The 26,553-nt window shown below is 45.7% G+C and overlaps 1 protein-coding gene across 1 annotated transcript in view; it reads left to right on the forward strand.

The window, feature by feature from the left end:
• Positions 1–7,804: 7,804 nt before the first annotated feature.
• The window catches only part of LOC121861998 (glutamate decarboxylase-like), a 66,670-nt gene continuing 47,921 nt past the window's right edge, over positions 7,805–26,553 (forward strand). Inside the window, exons 1-2 of the mRNA XM_042359926.1 lie at positions 7,805–7,886; positions 15,695–15,991. Of these exons, the coding sequence (XP_042215860.1) occupies positions 7,805–7,886; positions 15,695–15,991 (379 nt within the window). The remainder of the gene's footprint in view (positions 7,887–15,694; positions 15,992–26,553) is intronic.

Consider the following 26,553-nt stretch of genomic DNA (forward strand, 5'->3'; position numbering starts at 1 on the left):
TATTGTGAGTTTTACCTCGTTCGTACACATACGAACACAGACATACAATATCCTCGTGGAGACACAAAGGAAACGTTTTTGATGTTAACATTACCGGACCTCTCGTGTAAGGTGATCTCCTCCTCAACCTCTCCTGCCGTGGCCTCTGCAATTAAACATCTGTTCCCTCAATCCCACCCTCCTCTCTTCCCCCTCCTCCTTCCATTCTTCTTCTCTCCCTCTCTCTCGTTTATATACAGCATAGTACAGTCACACTCAAAAGTTTCGATACCCCCTGGCTGGGTGTTCGCTGAGGCCAGGGTTGAGGTAAGGCTGGGTGATCGGACACAGCCTAGTTCAGCAAAGCGGTAACGAGGCACTAGGATGGTGAGGTTCACATTCCACCACCACCACAACACCTGAGACTCATAACACACGAACACAGGAAGGAACTTATTACCAACTTTGGCATGACATGAACTTGTATAACAAATGCATTTATAACATTGTTGCCACATTAAATAACATGTTAAGATTGGAGCATGAAAAACTTTGCCCGGTCCCAAAACACTGGCTTGGAACCACTATGAGTCCTCATATTACACATGAATCATCAGGGCAGCATATATAAGGGTGGCCGGCACCGAATTTCGTCAAGAGGGAGTGAGCGGTCAGTCGACAAGGTGAGGCCTGTACATGTATAGATATTACCATAACCCTGGGAATATTATGGTTTCACACATATTAGTTATCCATATAGTCAGGTTTACAATATTTAATGGCTATCAGTAACACATTGGAGTATTTTGGCTGGGAATGTTTCAATTCACATTAATCATGGTATAACCCAAACAATTTTTGTCTGGTCCGGAGTAGTAACTTTGCTGAAGACCTCGACCCTCAGTGTAGATGCCTGGCCGTGTGTCATCATTAATGACTACTTCATGGTCACTTGCCTTGTTTCCTGTCTACTGCTGCTTTTAGTTTTTTAAATTTCACTTCATAATGTCTCGGATTATGAGAGTTATGGCACAGAGGTCACCAATATTACAACTAGTTACGCATATGATTATACTTTTAAATTTTTCACCTGAATGATAAATATCTATGACGTCCTAATCATGGTGTTTGGTAACTTGGAGCCAATTTCCATCACGATACTTTTAGTCCATCAACACGTGATGTTTATCAATAGTCATAGTTCATAACTGGGTCGAGAACAGCCCAAGTTTGTCATGCCTCACACCTAACTTGCTATTGCTATGTGTGCCAACAATGTTGTGAATGAAATTTTGTTATGCAGGTTCATGTCATGTCAAAATTCGTAAAAAATTCCTTCATTTCAATTCAATTTCAAAATATATTTCTTGATAGAGGAAGCGGGATCCTAGTGCAAATTTCCTTCCATGCTCGTGTGCTGTGAGTCTCGGAGAGTTGTGGTGGTGGAAAGTCTGCGTCCGGACACCCAGCCTTCCCTCAACCCTGGCCTCGGCGAACACCCAGCCAGAGGGGTGTCGAAACTTTGGATTGTGACTGTACACACACACACCGCCTCTCCTCACGTTATGTCGGGAGGTCCGGAGCTAATGTGGAAGATTAACGCGCAGATAAAGCATGAATCATCACGTTATGTTGGAAGCAGACAATTGCCGTCCTCCTGCGTAATAATTCCAAGTACTTACATTAACCCTTTCGCCGCGTTTCACACACTTCCCACCTTATTCTGGCTACCGCAGGACCACAGTGGTGACCGTGGGACCTTGGGTGCCCTAACTGCTCAGGTCCACAGTGGTGACCGTGGGACCTTGTGGTGCCCTAACTGCTCAGGTCCACAGTGGTGACCGTGGGACCTTGTGGTGCCTAACTGCTCAGGACCACAGTGGTGACCGTGGGACCTTGGTGCCCTAACTGCTCAGGTCCACAGTGGTGACCGTGGGACCTGTGGTGCCTAACTGCTCAGGTCCACAGTGGTGACCGTGGGACCTTGTGGTGCCCTATGCTCAGGACCACAGTGGTGACCGTGGGACCTTGTGGTGCCCTAACTGCTCAGGTCCACAGTGGTGACGTGGGACCTTGTGTGCCTAACTGCTCAGGTCCACAGTGGTGACCGTGGGACCTTGTGGTGCCCCTAACTGCTCAGGTCCACAGTGGTGACCGTGGGACCTTGTGGTGCCCTAACTGCTCAGGACCACAGTGGTGACCGTGGGACCTTGTGGTGCCCTAACTGCTCAGACCACAGTGGTGACCGTGGACCTTGTGGTGCCCTAACTGCTCAGGTCCACAGTGGTGACCGTGGGACCTTGTGGTGCCCTAACTGCTCAGGTCCACAGTGGTGACCGTGGGACCTTGTGTGCCCTAACTGCTCAGGACCACAGTGGTGACCGTGGGACCTTGTGGTGCCCTAACTGCTCAGGTCCACAGTGGTGACCGTGGGACCTTTGGTGCCCTAACTGCTCAGTCCAAGTGGTGACCGTGGGACCTTGTGATGCCCTAACTGCTCAGGTCGTGGTGACCGTGGGACTTGGGTCTATGCCGGTCCACAGTGGGACCGTGGGACCTTGTGGTGCCCTTTACTGCTCAGGTCCACAGTGGTGACCGTGGAACCTTGTGGTGCCCTAACTGCTCAGGTCCACAGTGGTGACCGTGGGACCTTGTGGTGCCCTAACTGCTCAGGTCCACAGTGGTACCTGGGACCTTAGGTGCCCTAACTGCCAGGTCCACAGTGGTGACCGTGGGACCTGGAGCCCTAACTGCTCAGGTCCACAGTGGTGACCGTGGGACCTTGTGGAGCCCTTAACTGCTCAGGTCCACAGTGGTGACCGTGGGACCTTGTGGTACCCTAACTGCTCAGGTCCACAGTGGTGACTGGGACCTTGTGGTGCCCTAACTGCCAGGTCCACAGTGGTGACTGTGGGACCTTGTGGTGCCCTAACTGCTCAGGTCCACAGTGGTGACCGTGGGACCTGTGGCCCTAACTGCTCAGGACCACAGTGGTGACCGTGGGACCTTGTGGTGCCCTTAACTGCTCAGGTCCACAGTGGTGACCGTGGGACCTTGGGTGCCCTAACTGCTCAGGTCCACAGTGGTGACCGTGGGACCTTGGGAGCCCTAACTGCTCAGGTCCACAGTGGTGACCGTGGGACCTTGTGGTGCCCTAACTGCTCAGGTCCACAGTGGTGACCGTGGGACCTTGGTGCCCTAACTGCTCAGGTCCACAGTGGTGACCGTGGGACCTTGTGGTGCCCTTAACTGCTCAGGTCCACAGTGGTGACCGTGGACCTTGGGTGCCCTAACTGCCCAGGTCCACAGTGGTGACCGTGGGACCTTGGTGCCCTAACTGCTCAGGTCCACAGTGGTGACCGTGGACCTTGGGAGCCCTAACTGCTCAGGTCCACAGTGGTGACCGTGGGACCTGTGGTGCCCTAACTGCTCAGGTCCACAGGGTGACCGGGACCTTGTGGTGCCCTTTACTGCTCAGGGTCCACAGGGTGACCGTGGGACCTCATGGTGCCCTAACTGCTCAGGGTCCACAGTGGTGACCGTGGGACCTTGTGGAGCCCTAACTGCTCAGGTCCACAGTGGTGCCCTAACTGCTCAGGTCCACAGTGGTGACCGTGGGACCCTGTGGTGCCCTTAACTGCTCAGGTCCACAGTGGTGACCGTGGGACCTTGTGGAGCCCTAACTGCTCAGGTCCACAGTGGTGACCGTGGGACCTTAGGAGCCCCTAACTGCCCAGGTCCACAGTGGTGACCGTGGGGACCTTGTGCCCCACTGCTCAGGTCCACAGTGGTGACCGGTGGGACCTTGGGTGCCCTAACTGCTCAGGTCCACAGTGGTGACCGTGGGACCTTGTGGTGCCCTAACTGCTCAGGTCCACAGTGGTGACCGTGGGACCTTGTGGTGCCCTAACTGCTCAGGTCCACAGTGGTGACCGTGGGACCTTGTGGTGCCAGTCAGCTGAGGATGGTAAGGTTCTAGGCCGTCGTGGCCCAGTGGCTGGTGGCCTGACTGTCACCACTGTGGACCTGAGGAGTTAGGTCACCACAGTGTACTGTACTGTACAGTGACCAGTGTACACCATTATATACTGTACTGTACAGTGACCAGTGTACACCATTATATACTGTACTGTACACTGTACAGTACAGTGTACAGTGTACAGTGACCAGTGTCTGGAAAGAGGTGGAGGGAGGGAGGGTGTTGAGGGAGTGGAGGGAGGGTGTTGGGGGAGTGGAGGGAGGGTGTTGAAGAAAAGAGTTTTTAGTGCAGTAAGTTCCATCCCTCTCTCCTCCCTCCTCCCTCCCTCCTCCTCCCTCCCTCCTCCTCCTCCTCCCTCCTCCTCCTCCTCCCTCCCTCCCTCCCTCCTCACCAGTAATCAAGGTAAAACAGAACAGGTTTTGTCTCTGCCATCAATAGGAACAAGAGGTCAACCCTTCTCATTGTTCTCCTTGTAGTACCCTTGTTTAGTAGTGCCACCCTTGTTGTAGTAGTGCACCCTTGTTGTAGTAGTGCCACCCTTGTTGTATGTGTAGCACCTTTGTGTGTGCACCCTTGTTGTAGTAGTGCTTTGGTGTTGTTGTTTTGTTGTGTTGGTTGTGTTAGTGCCACCCTTGTTGTAGTAGTGCTCCCTTGTTGTAGTAGTGGCACCCTTGTTGTAGTAGTGGCACCCTTGTTGTAGTATGCTTGTTGTAGTAGTGGCACCCTTGTTGTAGTAGTTGCACCCTTGTTGTAGTAGTGCCACCCTTATGGTGTGGCACCCTTGTTGTAGTGGCACCCTTGTTGTAGTAGTGCCACCCTTGTTGTTAGTAGTGGCACCCTTGTTGTAGTAGTGGCACCCTTGTGTAGTAGTGGCACCCTTGTTGTAGTAGTGGCACCCTTGTTGTAGTAGTGCTTCCTTGTTGTAGTAGTGCTTTCCTTGTTGTCAATTATGCCACCCTTGTAGTAGTAGCACCCTTGTTGTAGTAGTGCCACCCTTGTAATGTTTTAATGGTAGTGGTGCCACCCTTGTTGCAGTAGTTGACACCCTTGTTGTAGTAGTGCCACCCTTGTTGTAGTAGTGGCACCCTTGTTGTAGTAGTGGCACCCTTGTTGTAGTAGTGCCACCCTTGTTGTAGTAGTGGCACCCTTGTTGTAGTAGTGGCACCCTTATTTGTAGTAGTGTACCCTTGTAGCAAGTAGCACCCATGTTGTAGTAGTTACCCTTGTTGTAGTAGTGGCACCTTGTTGTAGTAGTACCCTTGTTGTAATGTTGCTTGTTGTAGTAGCACCCTTGTTGTAGTAGTGGCACCCTTGTTGTAGTAGTGGCACCCTTTTTTGTAGTAGTTAGCACCTTATTTGTAGTAGTGCTTTTTATTGTTGTAGTAGTGCCACCCTTATTTGGTAGTGCTCCCTTGTTGTAGTAGTGCCACCCTTGTTGTAGTAGTGCCCTTGTTGTAGTAATGTATTTGTATTAGTAGCCCTTGTTGTATGTAGTGCTTCCCTTGTTTATGATAATTGGCACCTTGTTGTAGTAATACTTTTGTTTGTAGTATTGCCACCCTTGTTGTAGTAGTGGCACCCTTGTTGTAGTAGTGGCACCTTGTTGTAGTAGTCTCACCCTTGTTTGTAGTAGTGCCACCCTTGTTGTAGTAGTGCACACTTGTTGTAGTAGTGCCACCCTTGTTGTAGTAGTGCCACCCTTGTTGTAGTAGTGCCACCCTTGTTGTAGTAGTGCCACCCTTGTTGTAGTAGTGCCACCCTTGTTGTAGTAATGGCACCCTTGTTTATGTAGTGCCACCCTTGTTGTATGGGTGCACCCTTGTTGTAGTAGTGCCACCCTTGGTGTAGTAGTGCCACCTTGTTTAGTAGTGGCACCCTTGTTTATGTTGCCTTGTTGTAGTAGTGCCACCCTTGTTGTAGTTGTGGCACCCTTGTTAGTAATTGGCACCCTTGTTGTATTAGTGCCACCCTTGTTGTAGTGGCACCCTTATAGTAATAGTACCCTTGTTGTAGTAGTGCCACCCTTGTTGTAGTAGTGGCACCCTTGTTTATAGTAATGGCACCCTTGTTGTAATAGTGGCACCCTTGTTAGTAGTAGCACCCTTGTTGTAGTAGTGCCTTGTTGTAGTAGTGGCCTGTATTATAGTACCACCCTTGTTGTAGTAGTTACACCCTTATAGTCGCTAAACGTCCTGGAAAAACAAGATACTATACAGTAGACATAAAGAGAATCATGCAATATACGTAAGACTGGTCGTCGGCGCTCTTCCTGGGAACAAAATACACTCATGTTCCCACAACAAAGGAAAGTATCGGTCAAACTGTCGTTGTTCGTCCTAGAAAAACATATGTGACACTAATGGTGATATTACAAGGACAAACTGTCGTCATCCATCCTGGGAAAAGCAATACTGTGAGCTGCCAAGTACCTATTTCATCTGTTATTATATATCTCTTTATTATTATTATTATTATTATAATTATTATTATTATTATTATTATTATTATTATTATTATTATAATTATAATTATAATTATTATTATTATTATTATTATTATTATTATTATTGTTGTTGTTGTTGTTGTTACAGGTCACAACACTGGGCACTGCATGTAGAGACGAGAGAGAGAGAGACGTGAGAGAGAGAGAGCCGTGAGAGTCATCATCTGACACTCTCCCAAATTAAAAGCCTCGTCGTGTTCACAGATTTTGCCTGAAGGGAGAGAGGGAGGGAGGAAGGGAGGGCAGGAAGAAGAGCAGAGGAGGGAGGGAAGGGAGGAATGAGGGGGAGGGAGGAGGGGGGAGCGAGGAAGAAACGGAAGAGGGAAGGGAAAGGGAGGAATGAGGAGGGAGGGAGGGAGGGAGGACAATACCCCCAAAAAAAAAAAAAATAATAATAATAAATAAAAAAAATTTACTATTTGAAAAAAAGGTTTAATATTATAAAATAAATATGACAAACACAGACGACGAGAAAACATAGACCGAGGGACAACGACCAGTGGCTGTGTACCGTGAGTCAGCCGCGTCGGGAGAGCGGCTCATGGCAGTAAGGAACTCGCTTACATAATATGAAATGGATATGTAAACAGGAGGAGAGGAAGGGAGTGTAAACAGATGACAAATTTGTAAATGAAAATGTAAATGACATAAACAAGTTAACAAGTAAATAGAAAATAATCATTACAAGAAATAGACGACATTTTTAAGTTATAAATTGTAACAAAATAAATGGTCTAACCTAACCTAACCTAACCTAACCTAACCTAACCTTTACTAGCCAGACCTAAACGTGACGTAGATACACTTGCCACTAAGGTATATCACTTCACCCTCTGACTCACTCAGGCTCAGTGCTGGGGGCTACCTGCCGGTCTGGTACTGCTGGGGTCCTCCTCCCGGGCTCTGTTGTCGTGTGCTTGGGAGTCACGGGGTGTGTGGTGTGCTTCTCGTGGTAGGCTGATGTGTACGGTACTGCCTTGGGTAGATTTCGTCAGACATCACTCACTAGAGAGTCTTAGAATGGTGGAATCTTCAAAACTGGGATCTCGATAAAGTAGAATCCGGGAATATTAGAATCTTGGAAGTTTAGAGTCTTGGATTTTTAGAAATTGTAAATCCTGTGTTATCTGGTTATCGTTAGTCTGTTAACTCCTGAATCTTGAAAAATACAAAACTTGCATCACAACCAACCTCTCACTCAGCGTACTACAGGATCATAGAGGAGGGAGTTCCTAAGTTCTTCAACATAACAAAGTTTACTTCATCAATATTCCTGGAATCTTGGAATGCTGCCTCGAGCTCCTACAATAATAATTATTTTTCGGATTTCCAGGAGCACGGGAATGCCGGATTCTTGGAATATTGGAATGTCAGAACCTGAGGCTGAAATCACTTTCTTCAGAAATCCTGGATTTAAAAGAAATGGTATCGTTTCTTGGGATCTATAGTCCTGGAATCTTGGAATTTATAGTCCTGGAATCTATAGTCCTGGAATCTTGGAATTTATAGTCTTGAAATCTATAGTCCTGGAATCTTGGAATTTATAGAATTGAAATCTATAGTCCTGGAATCTTGGAATCTATAGTTCTAGAATCTTGGAACCTATAGTCTTGAAATCTATAGTCCCGGAATCTATAGTCTTGGAATCTATAGACCTAAAATCTTGGAATCTATAGTCCTGGAATCTTGGAATTTATAGTCTTGAAATCTATAGTCCAGGAATCTATAGTCCTGGAATCTTGGAATCTATAGTCCTAGAATCTTGGAATCTATAGTCCTGGAATCTTGGAATTTATTTAGTCTTGAAATCTATAGTCATGGAATTTTGGAATATTTATTCCTGGAATTTTGGAATCTATAATCTTGAAATTTATAGTCCTGGAATCTTGGAATTTATGGTCTTGAAATCTATAGTCCTGGAATTTTGGAATATAAATTCCTGGAATCTTGGAATCTATAGTCCTAGAATCTTGGAATCTATAATCCTGAAATCTTGGAATATATAGTCCTGGAATCTTGGAATCTAGAGTCCTGGAATCTTGGAATCAATATTCTTGAGGACTTTTGGAATCTGAGCACATGATTGGTGAGGATGAGTGACATGTTCATGACGAAGAGAAACATAATTGGTAGTTTTAGTGACGTAATAATGACGTAAATACTTCTAATTGGTTTATTTTAGTGACGTAATAATGACGTAAATACTTCTAATTGGTTTATTTTAGTGACATAATAATGACGTAAATACTTCTAATTGGTTTATTTTAGTGACGTAATAATGACGTAAATACTTCTAATTGGTCTGTTTTAGTGACGTAATAATAACTTCAACTCTCCTGACTGACCCAAGTCGAGATGTAAAGTGGAATGGTTAGGTTAGGTTAAGTTAAGTTTGGGTAGGTTAGGTAAAGAAATATGAATAATTTCCAATATTACACACTGTGGCGGCCATGGCATATACATACATACATACATACATACATACATACATACATACATACATACCTATACATACATACCTGTACATACATACCATCCTACTTTCAAAGCTTGAACATTACGACGTTAGGGGCCTGTCCCGCAATTGGTTTACCTCCTATCTGTCCAGCAGGATGCAGTATGTCTGCTCCAATAACCACCAATTTAACTCCTCACCAATCTTGTATGACGTCCCCCAAGGTTCCATTCTCGGTCCAGTACTGTTTTTGTTATACATAAATGACATAGTCCACGCCAGCACTCATAAAATACAACTTATTTGCAGACAATAGGAATCTCTATGCCAGCAACTCAGACCTCCATTCCTATATGAGAACTATGAACACTTAATTGACTAAAGTTAGGACCTGGGCAATACATAATAATCTGACCTTAAACCTTGAGAAAACCCACTACACGATCTTTCACAGAAGGAAAAACTTACCCCCAGACTTAAACCCCCTGTACCTTGGTAATACAGTCCTCAAACGCGAACAAAATACTAAATTCCTCGGAGTTATTGTTGATGAGAAACTTAACTGGAGAAACCACATACAAGCCATTCAGGTAAAGTCAATAAACAGTGCGGTATCATGTATCACATTCGACAGTCACTCACTCTCACAGCAATGAAAGAAATCTATCATGATCTTGTTTACCAATACCTGATACACTGTCACATACTATGGGGGGCCTCTGGCTCTTCAAAAACACAATCCCTGATTACTGCACAAAAGAGAGTTGTACGGACAATGACCTACTTGAAAAAAAAAAAAACAGATCACACAAGCGAAAAATTTGCTAAATTGAAAATGTTAAAATTCGAGGATATTAACACCTACTGCTGTGCCCTCTTTGTTTACAAATCTATCAATCACTTGCTTGACAATAATTACTTTGAGTTCCGGAATAATCAGAGATACAACTTAAGGCACCCAGAGCTACTAAGACCAACCCCCCCCCATGCGCTCCTCTCAGTCCCAGACCTCCATAAAATATCACGGTGTGAAGGTATGGAACAACTTACCCCCACACATCCCAGCAAAGACTACGCTCCCTTCCTTTAAATCATCTCTTAAAAAATATCTATTGTCGAAGTATTAATACTTCTTGTAACACTTACTATATTTGTAATTCGTAACCCATTCCCCAAATATGTAACTGTATATTTTCAGCCTTCTGGCTGCCAAGCTCTTTCAATAAACCGTTAATTATTATTATTATTATTATTACACACACACACACCCACACCCCCCCCCCACACACACACACACACACACACCCACGCACACACACACCCACACCCCCCACACACACACACACACCCACACACCCCCACACACACACACACCCACACCCACACACACACACACACACACACACACACACACACACCCCACACACACACACCACACACCCCACACACACACACACACCCACACCCACACACACACACACCCACACCCACACCCACACACACACACACACACACACCCCACACATACACACACACCCACACATACACACATTTCCACACACACCCCCCCCCACACACACACACGCCCACACCCACACACACACACACCCACACCCACACCCACACACACACCCACACACACACACCCACACACCCACACACACACACACATATGGAGGAAGAAGGGAGGGGATTTATTCTCCTTCGGGATTTCCAAAGTCGCTGGACTTGCTATCAGTTGATTTTTCTTGTCCTGTTGGACCATCGGGACGAGGGGGGTGGGGTAGGGAGGGAGGTGAGGGATGTAGGGGAGGGAGGTGGGAGAGGAGGGAGGAGGGTGAAGGATGTATGGAGGGTGGGGTTAAGGAGGGAGGGAGGGGGGAGGAAGTGGAGGGAGGGAGGTGGAGAAGGAAGGAGGGAAGGTGAAGAGAGGGATGGAGGGAGGGAGGGAGGTAAAAGAAGGGAGGGAGGAGGAGGGAGGGTGAGAGGAGGAGGGGAGGGTGAAGGATGTAAGGAGGGCGGTTAAGGGAGGGAGGAGGAGGGAGGAAGGTGAAGGGGAGGGAGGGTGGGGAGGAAGGAAGGGAAGGAGGAAGGTGAAGAGAGGGATGGAGGGAGGGGAGGAGGAAGGTGAAGGGAGGGAGGGAGGAGGAGGAAGGTGAAGGGAGGAGGAGGGAGGAAGGTGAGAAGAGAGGAGGAGGGAGGGAGGGAAGGAGGGAAGGTGAAGAGAGGGAGGTAAAATACATTTCGTTGCCTGACCCAACTTCATTTGTTTATCTACTGAGTGACGTAGTGAAGTAAATAATGTATGATTGGTGAAGATGTGTGGCGTGTAGGTGACGAAAAGGTACATGATTGGTTTACGTATTTGACGTGTAACTATGTAAATGGACATGATTGGTACATATTTATGACGTATTAATGACGAAAAGGTACATGATTGGTTTACGTATATGACGTGTGATGACGTAGAACTTGGTGCTGAGTATTAGTTCCTTCCTACTGTTGTCATGGATACACCTGACTCAAAACACACACACGCACAAAAAAAAAAAAACTTACGCCAATATTCCACCAAATTCACCACACAACGACCAAATTCACCACACAACTACCAAATTCACCACACAACTACCAAATTCACCACACAACTACCAAATTACCACTACAACTGACCAAAATTCACCACACAACTACCAAATTCACCACACAACTACCAAATTAAATAAAGTCTAAGTGACGGGGGACCGGGGGGGGGTGGGGGAGAAGGTGGCAATATAAACAATCTTATCTGCTAAAACGCGCCACTCACTTGGAGGCATCGGTCAGCCTAGCTATGAGTTCTGACAGCGCGAACCGTGAACTCACCTACCTAACTCTCGTCTAACTAACTCTTATAGAACTCATGATTTTTTCTAATTACACCAAATGAAATAAAACCAAATGGGATTAAATCTAACATATCCTTAACTAGATACGTTCATTTAACACCAGTTTGGAGATAAAATTACCATACGAAATATTTAGATAGACTCTGGACAGGTACTTTAATTTTATCTTTAAATTGGTGCTTAATGAACGTATCTAGTTAAGGTAAAGTGAGTAAGTACGAAGGAGAGAGAGGGGGGTGAGGGAGAGAGAGAAGGACGGAAAGAAAGAGAGAGAGTGGAGAGATGTGAGCGAGTCAGTCAGTAATCCGGAGGTAAACACGCGGTCTGGGAGCGGCCATGTGACACTCGGCACCATCTGCTAAAATGCATTAGTTCGCCCTAAAAGTCGTCAGGGATTTGTCCTTCACACTCCTCCACACTATAATATTTCCAAGACTTTTTTTGACGTCTTCCGAGGAAATTTTTTTTTTTGGGGGGGGGATTCTTTTGTTGTTTTCTTTGATTTTGTGTTAATCATTTTCTTTATAATAATTTGGGTGTGGATATTTTTGGTGGATTCCAGTTTTGGCAGTTTTGTAATTACGTGAATTTGTTTGTGACTTCGACGGCAAATGTTCATCTCAAACGTTCTTTCCGCTCATACACTGAAAGTTAACGTTTTCAAGGAGTTATATCTCTACACTCAGCAGTTATACAGGTATATGGAGTTATTTCAGATATATCGTTATTAATCGAACATTTGCTAGAGGGGCGGGGCTTGTATCGTCAACTAAAAACCCGACTATAAAGGCGGCGGCACACTGGACACTTTCCTCCCAACATATTGGCAGACACGGCCCGGCCAGCAAGACAGAGAAGTTTTGCGTCACACTGGGATGTTTTGTTGGCCCGTCTGCCCAACTCAACGAAAACAACAACAAAGTGTCAAGACGAGGTTCACCATGGATCCCGTGACTACAGTTGAGCCTTGCAGGATTGTGCAATAGTTCTTCAATTACTGAAGCATGTGAGGCGTCTGCAAAAGCTAAAAATAAGACAAATGGATGCGAGGCGAAGTTTCTTTAAAAGTGGAGGCGGATGGCTGGTCAAAGAAGACCCTGAACAATTATTTAATAATACTAAAAAAGTTTTAAAGTGACAAAAATAAATAGAAATGTGTCACCGTTTATGTTATATTTTTGATTATTATTGTTTCATGATTTATCTAAATATTTACTTAAAATTATATGAAGCTCATTTGAGCACTAATACGGTCAGCAAAGATCCCCGCCAAACCGTTGTCCATTTCTAGCAACAGCCGAAATCCTGCTGCTTGCTGGGCCATCAGGCCAGCGGCCAGCAAAACGGGCAACATGATTGGAGGAAAGTGCCCAGTGTGTCGCCAGCCTAACCTCACCTAGCCTAACGTAGAATCAACTATATAGAGAAAGATAGCTGCTCTAACACTATTGACCAACCAGGGAGGCACTATCGTGGACAAAAGTTCGCTCCCTCCCAAACTGAAGCAGTATCGACCCCAAACGAGATAAAACAACACACCCGCACCAGAAGACAGTCAGGATAAGTCAGGTCGGAGACTCATTCCCGTGAATCAGTTTAACCACAGGGAGTTAATATTATTATTATTATTATTATTATTATTATTATTATTATTATTATTGTTATTATTATTATTATTATTATTATTATTATTATTATTATTATTATTATTATTATTATTATTATTATTATTATTATTATTATTATTATTATTATTATTATTATTATTATTATTATTATTATTACTACTACATATTCACCCCCAGGCCCTGATGTGGGTCATTCACCTGTGCCTGGGTGGGCTAATTCCCGTAAAAAAATAAAAAAAATAAAAAATAAATAAATACAAAGTAAAAATAAATAAAACTAGAAACCACCATAGTTGACCGTCACCGCTGTATACTGGCCTTCATCCTCCTCGTCATCATCATCACTAACCTCATCACAACCATCATTATCAACATCTTCACTATCACCACCAGCACTCACCACCACTACCACCAGTACTCACCATCACCACCAGTACTCATTATCACCATCAGTACCACTATCACCACCAGCACTCACCACCACCACCACCAGTACTCACCATCACCACCAGTACTCACCATCACCATCAGTACTCACCACCACCACCACCAGTACTCACCATCACCATCAGTACAGACTATCACCATCAGTACTCACCATCACCATCAGTACTCACCACCACCACTGGCACCACTCATCACCACCAGTACTCACCACCACCACCAGCCACCAGTACCACCATCACCACCAGTACTCCACCATCACCATCAGTACCACCACCACCACCACCAGTACTCACCATCACCATCAGCAGACTATCACCATCAGTACTCACCATCACCATCAGTACTCTCACCCACCACCATCAGCACTCACTATCACCACCAGTACTCACCATCACCATCAGTACTCACCATCACCATCAGTACTCACCACCATCATCAGTACTCACCACCATCACCATCAGTACTCACCATCACCATCAGTACTCACCATCACCACCAATAGTCACCATCATCACCAGTACTCACCATCACCACCAATTATCACCATCACCACCAGTACTCACCATCATCACCAGTACTCACCATCACCACCAATAGTCACCATCACCACCAATAGTCACCCATCATCACCAGTACTCACCATCATCACCAATAGTCACCATCATCACCAGTACTCACCATCACCATCAGTAATCACCATCACCACCAATAGTCACCATCACCAGTACCACCATCACCACCAATAGTCACCATCATCACCAGCACCACCATCATCACCAATAGTCACCATCACCATCAGTACTCACCATCACCACCAATAGTCACCATCATCACCAGTACTCACCACTCATCAGTACCATCACCACCAGTCACCATCATCACCAGTACTCACCATCACCACTGCACTCACCATCACCACCAGTACTCACCACCAGTACTCACCATCAGTACTCACCCATCACCATCAGTACTCACCATCACCACCAGTAATTCACCATGAGTACTTGCCATCACCACTCAGGCACTCACCACCAGTACTCACCATCACCACCACCATCACCATCACCATCAGTACTTCACATCACCACTAGCACTCGTCACCAGTGCTCACCATCACCAGTACCACCATCACCACCACCATCACCATCACCATCAGTACTCACCATCATCACCAGTACTCACCATCAGTACTCACCATCATCACCAGTACTCACCATCAGCACTCACCACCACCACCAATAGTCACCATCACCACCAATAGTCACCATCACCATCAGTACTCACCATCATCGCCAGTTCTCACCATCAGTACTCACCATCACCACCAATAGTCACCATCACCACCAATAGTCACCATCACCATCAGTACTCACCATCACCACCAATAGTCACCATCACCACCAATTGTCACCATCACCACCACCATCACCATCACCATCAGTACTCACCATCACCAGTACTCACCATCAGTAATTTCACCATCATCACCAGCAGCACTCACCATCAGTACTCACCATCATCACCAATGCTCATCACCAGTACTCACCATCATCACCAGTACTCACCATCATCACCAGTACTCACCATCACCACCAATAGTCACCATCACCACCAATTATCACCATCACCATCAGTACTCACCATCATCACCAGTACTCACCATCACCACCAATAGTCACCATCACCACCAATAGTCACCATCACCATCAGTACTCACCATCATCACCAGTGCTCACCATCACCAGTACTCACCATCACCACCAATTATCACCATCACCATCAGTACTCACCATCATCACCAATACTCATCACCAGTACTCACCATCATCACCAGTACTCACCATCAGTACTCACCATCACCACTCTCTCACACAGATCTCCTCCCCTTCACCGTCACGGCCGCCCCGGAGACGAGAGAGTTCTTGTCTCGTGTGGCCGACATCTCCATTGACTTCATCAGGTCAACCTTCGACCGTAACTCTAAGATCCTGGACTTCCACCAGCCCGAGCAGCTGAAGGAGGTGCTTGAACTGGAAATCCCCGCCAAGCCGCTCAACCTCGACCAGATCCTTGTCGACTGTAAGGACGCCCTCAAGTACCAAGTAAAGACTGGTAAGTACTGATCATTTTGTATTTACTGTAGTATAGGACTCCCAGGATCCTGTAGGGGTGGTGATCCTTCATAACACTGTAGTATAGGACTCCCAGGATCCTGTAGGTGTGGTGATCCTTCATAACATTAAATTAAATTAAATCTGACGAGGACTCCGCAAAACTACAGGAAGATCTAAACAAATTTTTCCAATGGTCTGAAAAATGGCAGATGAAATTCAATGTGGACAAATGTAAAGTACTCAGTATAGGAGATGTAAACAGGGAAACCAGATACCAGATGAGCAACGATGCCATAGAGAAATCCGACTGCGAGACAGATTTAGGAGTAATGATAAGTAGGAACCTTAAGCCAAGTAAACAATGTGTTTTTGCTCGTAACAAGGCTAATAAAGTACTTGGGTTCATACAAAGGAGTGTTAGTTACAAGACTAGCGAGGTCATCCTAAACTATATCTTGCCCTTGTGAGACCACACCTGGATAACGCAGTTCAATTCTGGTCACCGTACTACAAAATGGATATAGAATCCCTAGAAAGAATTCAGAGGAGAATGACAAGACTAATCCCGGGCATTAGGAACCTTGAGTACAGAGACAGGTTAAAGCATCTTAATTTGTACTCCCTCGAGAGACGTAGAGTGAGGGGCGATATGATAGAGATGTATAAGTGGAAGTCAGGGCTAAACAAAGGTGATATAACAAAGGTACTCAAAGTATCCAACCAGGAGCGAACTCGTAGCAAGATAGGTAAAATTGGTTTGGAAATAGAGTAGTGGACGAGTGGAACAAGTTACCAAACATCATCATTAACTAGAATACGCTGGATAGATTCAAACATAGGTTGGGTGGATATATGAGCAATAGGGGTTGGGTGTAAACGGGACTGCCCAGTATGTGCCAATAGGCCCGCCGCAGTTTCCTCCATTCTTATGTTCTAATGTTAACACTGTAGTATAGGACTCCCAGGATCCTGTAGGTGTGGTGATCCTTCATAACACTGTAGTATAGGACTCCCAGGATCCTGTAGGTGTGGTGATCCTTCATAACACTGTAGTATAGGACTCCCAGGATCCTGTAGGTGTGGTGATCCTTCATAACACTGTAGTATAGGACTCCCAGGATCCTGTAGGTGTGATGATCCTTCATAACACTGTAGTATAGGACTCCCAGGATCCTGTAGGTGTGGTGATCCTTCATAACACTGTAGTATAGGACTCCCAGGATCCTGTAGGTGTGGTGATCCTTCATAACACTGTAGTATAGGACTCCCAGGATCCTGTAGGTGTGGTGATCCTTCATAACACTGTAGTATAGGACTCCCAGGATCCTGTAGGTGTGGTGATCCTTCATAACACTGTAGTATAGGACTCCCAGGATCCTGTAGGTGTGATGATCCTTCATAACACTGTAGTATAGGACTCCCAGGATCCTGTAGGTGTGGTGATCCTTCATAACACTGTAGTATAGGACTCCCAGGATCCTATAGGGGTGGTGATCCTTCATAACACTGTAGTATAGGACTCCCAGGATCCTGTAGGTGTGGTGATCCTTCATAACACTGTAGTATAGGACTCCCAGGATCCTGTAGGTGTGATGATCCTTCATAACACTGTAGTATAGGACTCCCAGGATCCTGTAGGTGTGGTGATCCTTCATAACACTGTAGTATAGGACTCCCAGGATCCTGTAGGTGTGGTGATCCTTCATAACACTGTAGTATAGGACTCCCAGGATCCTGTAGGTGTGGTGATCCTTCATAACACTGTAGTATAGGACTCCCCAGGATCCTGTAGGTGTGGTGATCCTTCATAGCACTGTGATAGGACTCCCCAGGATCTCCACTTGGGTGTGGTGATCCTTCATAACACTCAGTATAAGACTCCCAGGATCACTGTGGGGTGTGGTGATCCTTCATAACACTGTAGTATAGAGACTCCCAGGATTTTCTTAGGTGTGATGATCCTTCATAACACTGTAGTATAGGACTCCCAGGATCCTGTAGGTGTGATGATCCTTCCATAACACTGTAGTATAGGACTCCCAGGATCCATAGGGGTGATGATCCTTCACTTAACACAGTATAGGACTCCCAGGATCCTGTAGGTCTAGTGATCCTTCATAACACTGTAGTATAGGACTCCCAGGATCACTGTAGGTGTGATGATCCTTCATAACACTGTAGTATAGGACTCCCAGGATCCTGTAGGTGTAGTGATCCTTCATAACACTGTAGTATAGGACTCCCAGGATCCTGTAGGGGTGGTGATCCTTCATAACACTGTAGTATAGGACTCCCAGGATCCTGTAGGTGTGATGATCCTTCATAACACTGTAGTATAGGACTCCCAGGATCCTGTAGGGGTGGTGATCCTTCATAACACTGTAGTATAGGACTCCCAGGATCCTGTAGGGGTGGTGATCCTTCATAACACTGTAGTATAGGACTCCCAGGATCCTGTAGGTGTGATGATCCTTCATAACACTGTAGTATAGGACTCCCAGGATCCTGTAGGGGTGGTGATCCTTCATAACACTGTAGTATAGGACTCCCAGGATCCTGTAGGGGTGGTGATCCTTCATAACACTGTAGTATAGGACTCCCAGGATCCTGTAGGTGTGATGATCCTTCATAACACTGTAGTATAGGACTCCCAGGATCCTGTAGGGGTGGTGATCCTTCATAACACTGTAGTATAGGACTCCGGATCCTGTAGGTGTGGATCCTTCATAACACTGTAGTATAGGACTCCCGGATCCTGTAGGTGTGATGATCCTTCATAACACTGTAGTATAGGACCCCAGGATCCTGTAGGGTGATGATCCTTATAACGTAGTATAGGACTCCAGGATCCTGTAGGGTGGTGATCCTTCATAACACTGTAGTATAGGACTCCCAGGATCCTGTAGGTGGTGATCCTTCATAACACTGTAGTATAGGACTCCCAGGATCCTGTAGGTGTGATGACTTCATAACACTGTAGTATAGGACTCGGATCCTGTAGGTGGTGATCCTCATAACACTGTAGTATAGGACCCCAGGATCCTGTAGGTGTGGTGATCCTTCATAACACTGTAGTATAGGACTCCCGGATCCTGTAGGTGGTGATCCTTCATAACACTGTAGTATAGGACTCCAGGATCCTGTAGGTGTGGTGATCCTTCATAACACTGTAGTATAGGACTCCCAGGATCCTGTAGGTGTGGTGATCCTTCATAACACTGTAGTATAGGACTCCCAGGATCCTGTAGGTGTGGTGATCCTTCATAACACTGTAGTATAGGACCCCAGGATCCTGTAGGTGTGGTGATCCTTCATACTGTAGTATAGGACTCCCAGGATCCTGTAGGTGTGGTGATCCTCATAACACTGTAGTATAGGACTCCCAGGATCCTAGGTGTGGTGATCCTTCAACACTGTAGTATAGGACTGGATCCTGTAGGTGTGGTGATCCTTCAACACTGTATAGACCCCAGGATCCTGTAGGGGATGATCCTTCATAACACTGTAGTATAGGACTCCCCAGATCCTAGTGGTGATCCTTCATAACACTGTAGTATAGGACTCCCAGGATCCTGTAGGTGTGATGATCCTTCATAACACTGTAGTATAGGACTCCCAGGATCCTGTAGTGGTGATCCTTCATAACACTGTAGTATAGGACTCCCAGGATCCTGTAGGTGTGGTGATCCTTCATAACACTGTAGTATAGGACTCCCGGATCCTGTAGGTGTGGTGATCCTCTAACACTGTAGTATAGGACTCCCGGGATCCTGTAGGTGTGGGATCCTTCATAACACTTGTATAGGACTCCCAGGATCCTGTAGGGTGATGATCCTTCATAACACTGTAGTATAGGACTCCCAGGATCCTGTAGGGGGTGATCCTTCATAACACTGTAGTATAGACCCCAGGATCCTGTAGGTGGTGATCCTCAACACTGTAGGACTCCCAGGATCCTATAGGTGTGGTGATCCTTCATAACACTGTAGTATAGGACCCCAGGATCCTGTAGGGTGGTGATCCTTCATAACACTGTAGTATAGGACTCCCAGGATCCTGTAGGTGGTGATCCTTCATAACACTGTGTATAGGACTCCCAGGATCCTGTAGGTGTGGTGATCCCAACACTGTAGTATAGGACTCCAGGATCCTGTAGGTGTGGTGATCCTTCTAACACTGTAGTATAGGACTCCCAGGATCCTGTAGGTGTGGTGATCCTTCATAACACTGTAGTATAGACTCCAGGATCCTGTAGTGATGATCCTTCATAACACTGTAGTATAGGACCCCAGGATCCTGTAGGTGTGTGATCCTCATAACACTGTAGTATAGGACCCCAGGATCCTGTAGGTGTGGTGATCCTTCATAACACTGTAGTATAGGACTCCCAGGATCCTAGGGTGGTGATCCTTCATAACACGTAGTATAGGACTCCCAGGATCCTGTAGGTGTGATGATCCTTCATAACACTGTAGTATAGGACTCCCAGGATCCTGTAGGGATGATCCTTCATAACACTGTAGTATAGGACTCCCAGGATCCTAGGTGTGGTGATCCATAACACTGTAGTATAGGACCCCAGGATCCTGTAGGTGTGGTGATCCTTCATAACACTGTAGTATAGGACTCCCAGGATCCTGTAGGTGATGATCCTTCATAACACTGTAGTATAGGACTCCCAGGATCCTGTAGGTGGTGATCCTTCATAACACTGTAGAGGACTCCCAGGATCCAGGTGTGGTGATCCTTCATAACACTGTAGTATAGGACTCCCAGGATCCTGTGTGGTGATCCCATAACACTGTAGTATAGACCCCAGGATCCTGTAGGTGTGGTGATCCTTCATAACACTGTAGTAGGACCCCAGGATCCTGTGGTGATCCTTCATAACACTGTAGTATAGACTCCCGATCCTGTAGGGGTGGTGATCCTTCATAACACTGTAGTATAGACCTGATCCTGTAGGTGTGGTGATCCTTCATAACACTGTAGTATAGGACTCCCGGATCCTGTAGGGGTGGTGATCCTTCATAACACTGTAGTATAGGGGACTCCCAAGATCCTGTAGGTGTGATGATCCTTCATAACACTGTAGTATAGACCCCAGGATCCTGTAGGGGTGATGATCCTTCATAACACTGTAGTATAGGACTCCCAGGATCCTGTAGTGTGATCCTTCATAACACTGTAGTATAGACTCCCAGGATCCTGTAGAGGAATAACGGGGTCGTCAAGTATCCAACTCTTCTCAACCATTTTCAAGCTCCTCTATCTCTTTCGTCCCTCCTCCCTCCTTCCCTCCCTCCCTCCTCCCTCCTTCTCCTCCCTTCCTCCCTCCCTCCTCCCTCCTCCCTCCCTCCCTCCCTCCCTCCCTCCCTCCTCCTCCTCCACGATCGTTCGGCTGATGCTTCCTCCCATCTGGAAATACTCTTGTGTTATGACCGAATCTCTTCCTCCCTCCCTCCTCCCTCCCTCCTCCCTCCTCCCTCCTCCCTCCCTCCCTCCCTCCCTCCCTCCCTCTCCTCCTCACGATCGTTCGTGCTTCTCCATCTGGAAATGATTCTGTTGTTATGTTTCCCTCCCCTCCTCCCTCCTCCCTCCTCCTCCTCCCTCCCTCCTCCACGATCGTTCGGCTGATGCTTCCTCCCATCAAAATGATTCTTGTTGTTATGACCGAATCTCTCTTCCTCCCTCCTCCTCCTCCCTCCTTCCCTCCCTCCTTTCCTCCCTTCCCTCCTCCCTCCTCCCTTCCTCCCTCCTCCTCCCTCCCTCCTCCTCCACGATCGTTGGTGATGCTTCCTCCCATCTGGAAATTCTGTGTTTGACCGAATTCTTCCTCCTCCTCTCCTTCCTCCCTCCCTCCTCCTCCCTCCCTCCTCCCTCCTCCTTCCTCCCTCCTCCATTATTGAGGTTCACTCCGTCCATCGCTACAGATTACCTTGCGACCAAAATAATGTTTATACTGGTGTGTGTGTGTGTGTGTGTGTGTGTGTGTGTGTGTGTGTGTGTGTGTGTGTGTGTGTGTGTGTGTGTGTGTGTGTGTGTGTGTGTGTGTGTGTGTGTGTGTGGGTGTGTGTGTGTGTGTGTGTTTTAAAAGATCAATTTAAAATAAAGATAATTTAAATCAAGGAAATATCTGTTGAATCCGTTATCCAATATTGAAGCAAAAAAGACATCAACTTCCGATTTGAAAAAGATCAAAGGACCGTTAGCAACCGTTATCAACCGTTATCAACCGTTAGCAACCGTTAGCAACCGTTATCAACCGTTATCAACCGTTAGCAACCGTTATCAACCGTTATCAACCGTTATCAACCGTTATCAACCGTTAGCAACCGTTATCAACCGTTATCAACCGTTAGCAACCGTTAGCAACCGTTATCAACCGTTATCAACCGTTATCAACTAGCAACCGTTATCAACCGTTATCAACCGTTAGCAACCGTTATCAACCGTTATCAACTTAGCAACCGTTATCAACCGTTGCAGTGGAAGTCTTAAGCCAAAAAATTAAAATTCATATTAAGAACTTGACTGTTAAAATACTGTTGGGAACCGCTAGCCATGCCGGTTGGTTAGGAGAGAAAAAGAAAAACCGTTAAATTCGAATTTGAATTGAAATGTAAAACTCAAACGGTTTTAATCAGCTGTTCAGAACCGTTATAACAACGGTCTCAAATATAAAAAAAATTCAAATCGAAAATCGAGTTCGTTACACAGCAGGGTGAAGGGGCGGAGGGAAGGTGGGGGGCGGGGAAGGTGGGGATGGGAAGGTGGGGAGCCGGAGTGGGTCGGGGAAGGTGGGGGAGATGCGTATTACAGCTGTTATTTGTAAGATGTCTGGTCTTCCAAATTTGATTTTTAAAAATGATAACGTTAAACAATATTTGAAAACTAATAACGGTCGAGCTTGTAATTGCCCCAAAAGGTCAAATTAAGAATATATTTAATTATATATTTCTTATTTTAAAATCCATTAACCGTTAAAATATCAGTTGGAAACCGTTAACGGATTTGTTTACCGATTAATCCAGACTCGAATTTCAAATGTTAAAAACGTTAAATGTCCGTTAAAAACCGTTGATTATAACGGTCTGGAGAGAGAGAGAGAGAGAGAGAGAGAGAGAGAGAGAGAGAGAGAGAGAGAGAGAGAGAGGTATAAACGCCATCACTACACATTACCTAACATAGAGATTTTATGACCAGACTCTCATAAGGTGAACCTGTGTGTGTGTGTGTGTGTGTGTGTGTGTGTGTGTGTGTGTGCCTCATTAACATACACAATCATTAGACAATCGTGTCGGTCCTGATTCACTCTCCCAACACTCACACCTCGGAACTAACCTAACCTAACCTAACTCAACCTGACCTAACCTGACCTGACCTAACCTAACCTAACCTAACCTGACCTAACCCAACCTAACCTAACCTAACCTAACCTGACCTAACCCAACCTAACTCAACTCCCAACCTAACCTGACCTAACCTAACCTAACCCAACTAACCTAACCCAACCTAACCTAACCTGACCTAACTAACCTAACCTAACCTAACCTAACCTAACCTAACCTAACCTAACCTGACCTAACCTAACCTAACCTATGGACTCTTAACAGTTAAAACAAGAAGCTATAGGCAGTGTGGTTAAATCTGAGGTGAACTAATTAGACCCACGAGGAAAGGTAGTGGAGGAGGAGAGGAGGAGGAGAGGAGGAGGAGGAGGAGGAGGAGGAGAGGAAGAGGAGGAGAGGAGGAGAGAGGAGGAGGGGAGGAGGAGGAGGAGAGGAGGAGAGGAGGAGGAGGAGGAGGAGAGGAGGAGGAGGAGGAGGAGAGGAGGAAGAGGAGGTAGAAGCTGTCAGTATAATACGGTCGTTTATTACAGTATTCTTCGTCTTGTTTATACACTGGTTTACCCTCTCAAGTCTTTCATTTATTCTCCCTCTCTCTCTGTTATTCTGTGTCTTTACCTCTTGTAGGGAGGCCGTAAGCTTTATCCCATAACGTGTGAAGCTGTTGTAGGGAGGCCGTAAGCTTTATCCCATAACGTGTGAAGCTGTTGTAGGGAGGCCGTAAGCTTTATCCCATAACGCTGTTGTAGGAGGCGCAGCTATCCCATAACGTGTGAAGCCTTGTAGGAGGAGGCCGTAAGCTTTATCCCATAACGTGTGAAGCTTTGTAGGGAGGCTGTGTTTATCCCATAACGTGTGAAGCTGTTGTAGGAGGCTGTTTATCCCATAACGTGTGAAGCTCTTGTAGGAGGCCGTGCTTTGTCCCATAACGTGTGAAGCTCTTGTAGAAGCTGTAAGCTTTATCCCATAACGTGAAGCTTTGTAGGGAGCCGTAAGCTTTACCCCTAAACGTGTGAAGCTCTTGTAGGGAGGCCGTGCTTTTATCCCATAACGTGTGAAGCTCTTGTAGGGAGGCCGTAAGCTTATCCCAAAACGTGTGAAGCTCTTAGGGAGGCCGTAAGCTTTATCCCATAATGTGAAGTCTTGTAGGGAGGCCGTAAGCTTTATCCCATAATGTGAAGCTCTTGTAGGAGGCCGAAGCTTTATCCCATAACGTGTGAAGCTCTTGTAGGGAGGCCGTAAGCTTTATCCCATAACGTGTGAAGCTTTTGTAGGAGGGTAAAGTCCCAAACGTGAAGCTCTTGTAGGAGGCCGTAAGTTTATCCCATAACGTTTATCGGTGTGTGAAGGAAGGAACGTGTTATCCGGTGTGAAGCGAAGGAACATGTTATCGGTGTGTGAAGCGTGAAGGAACGTGTTATCGGTAGCGTGAAGGAACGTGTTATCGGTGTGAAGCGTGAAGGAACGTGTTATCCGGGTGTGAAGCATGAAGGAACGTGTTATCCGGGTGTAGCGTGAAGGAACGTGTTATCCGGTGTGAAGCATGAAGGAACGTGTTATCCGGGTGTGAAGCATGAAGGAACGTGTTATCCGGTGAAGCATGAAGAAACGTGTTATCGGGGTGTGAAGCGTGAAGGAACGTGTTATCGGTGTAGCGTAGGAACGTGTTATCGGGGTAAGGTGAAGGATAAACGGGGTATTAGCGACGTAATCAGACACATGGGGTAACACGACTTGGTATTCGCTAAGGGGTAAAAGAATCATGAATATTTCAGCAAAAGTAGATATAATATTTTAACATTACAATACACGTGTTTCATAGTCTTTCAACTTGAGACATCACTTAGGTGTTATAAACAGACTTAAATAAAACGTGATGAGAGGGAAAGAAAATATGGGAATGTCTCTGGAAAATATAACACACTAGAAGGTCCGAGATGCAGAGGTGTTTTATTTATTTATTTTTTTAGTTAATGAAAGACGGTGACATCAAAGACAATACGAGCTTTGTGTACACGAGTGGTGTCATCCTTACTCAACAATACGTCAAAGGTCGTACCAGCATCTGAGGACACGTGCACAAGGACGAAACAATAACAAAGTAATATGAATTGGTGAAATAAAGTCACGTTGCAAGTTGGAAATTACAAGAGAAGATTTACGTGACCTGGATGGGTGTGCAGCATGGAGATGACACTCCGTTGACAGTTGCCTCTTCAGCCCCCCATAGTAACCTGTACACTTGACGCTGTGTTTGATGACTAGGTACTGACACTTGTCCCTTTGTGTTTTAGTTTGTCTGTCAGTTTGAACGTTTTTGTCCATTCAATGAGTCACCTTACCAGCGTGTCTGTGTGTAGTCAGGCGCATCACAAACACCCGTGTTAAGAGGAATAAATTCACCACACACACACACACACACACACACAGGGCAACAAAACATTAAGTGAACATACTTTTTTACTTATCAGGCCCACGAGGTGCTCATATAACTTTTTTTTCCTCAAGGTTAGAAGTAAATAGCTTTACACGTTTCATATCAGGTTTTCTTGTTCACACGACACATTCTGAGGAAATTGTGAAGATAAGATAATATAAATCAGAATATCCAGGAACTATCACCTGACCTGTCCACGTGTAGCGATAAGTAGCCTCGTATATCCTACAGCGATAACCGGTGTTTCGTGCGCCGCTACAGTACCTCCTGCAGGGAATATCGGCTTCAGTTACTGCTAGTGCCCGCTATTTAGGGCCAGAGTATAGTTATTTGGAAAAGTTGCGTACTATCACAATTATTCCTAACAGGCATTACCTACCTGTAATTTGTACGTCTGTTTGGTAGTTATTCATATATACACAGCATTTGTGTTTATGAAATATCTGCAGGAAAACATTTAAATTACCGATTGTTTTAATGACTTTATATATTCTGGGGGACTGTATAATAACACAAATTTAGCTCTGTGTTGATAATTCTAGTTAATGAGCAGCTGTGAGAGGAAAAAAGATGTAGGTGTTAGTTAATACTGCAGGAATAAGTGGTGGTAGTAGAACATGACTGAGGTGTTTACAGCTGGTCAGTGCAGCGCGTGTGACACCATCGAGTGGGCTTGGTTCTATACAGTCCCCCTCACTAGTGCGTTTACAGGGGCTCGTCATATAAACATTCCTCAGATCATTACATTGAGATATTTGTTTTAATATTGTTTTA

The sequence above is a fragment of the Homarus americanus genome, unplaced genomic scaffold (assembly GCF_018991925.1).
Source record: "Homarus americanus isolate GMGI-L3 unplaced genomic scaffold, GMGI_Hamer_2.0 scaffold25013, whole genome shotgun sequence".
Lineage (NCBI taxonomy): Eukaryota > Metazoa > Arthropoda > Malacostraca > Decapoda > Nephropidae > Homarus > Homarus americanus.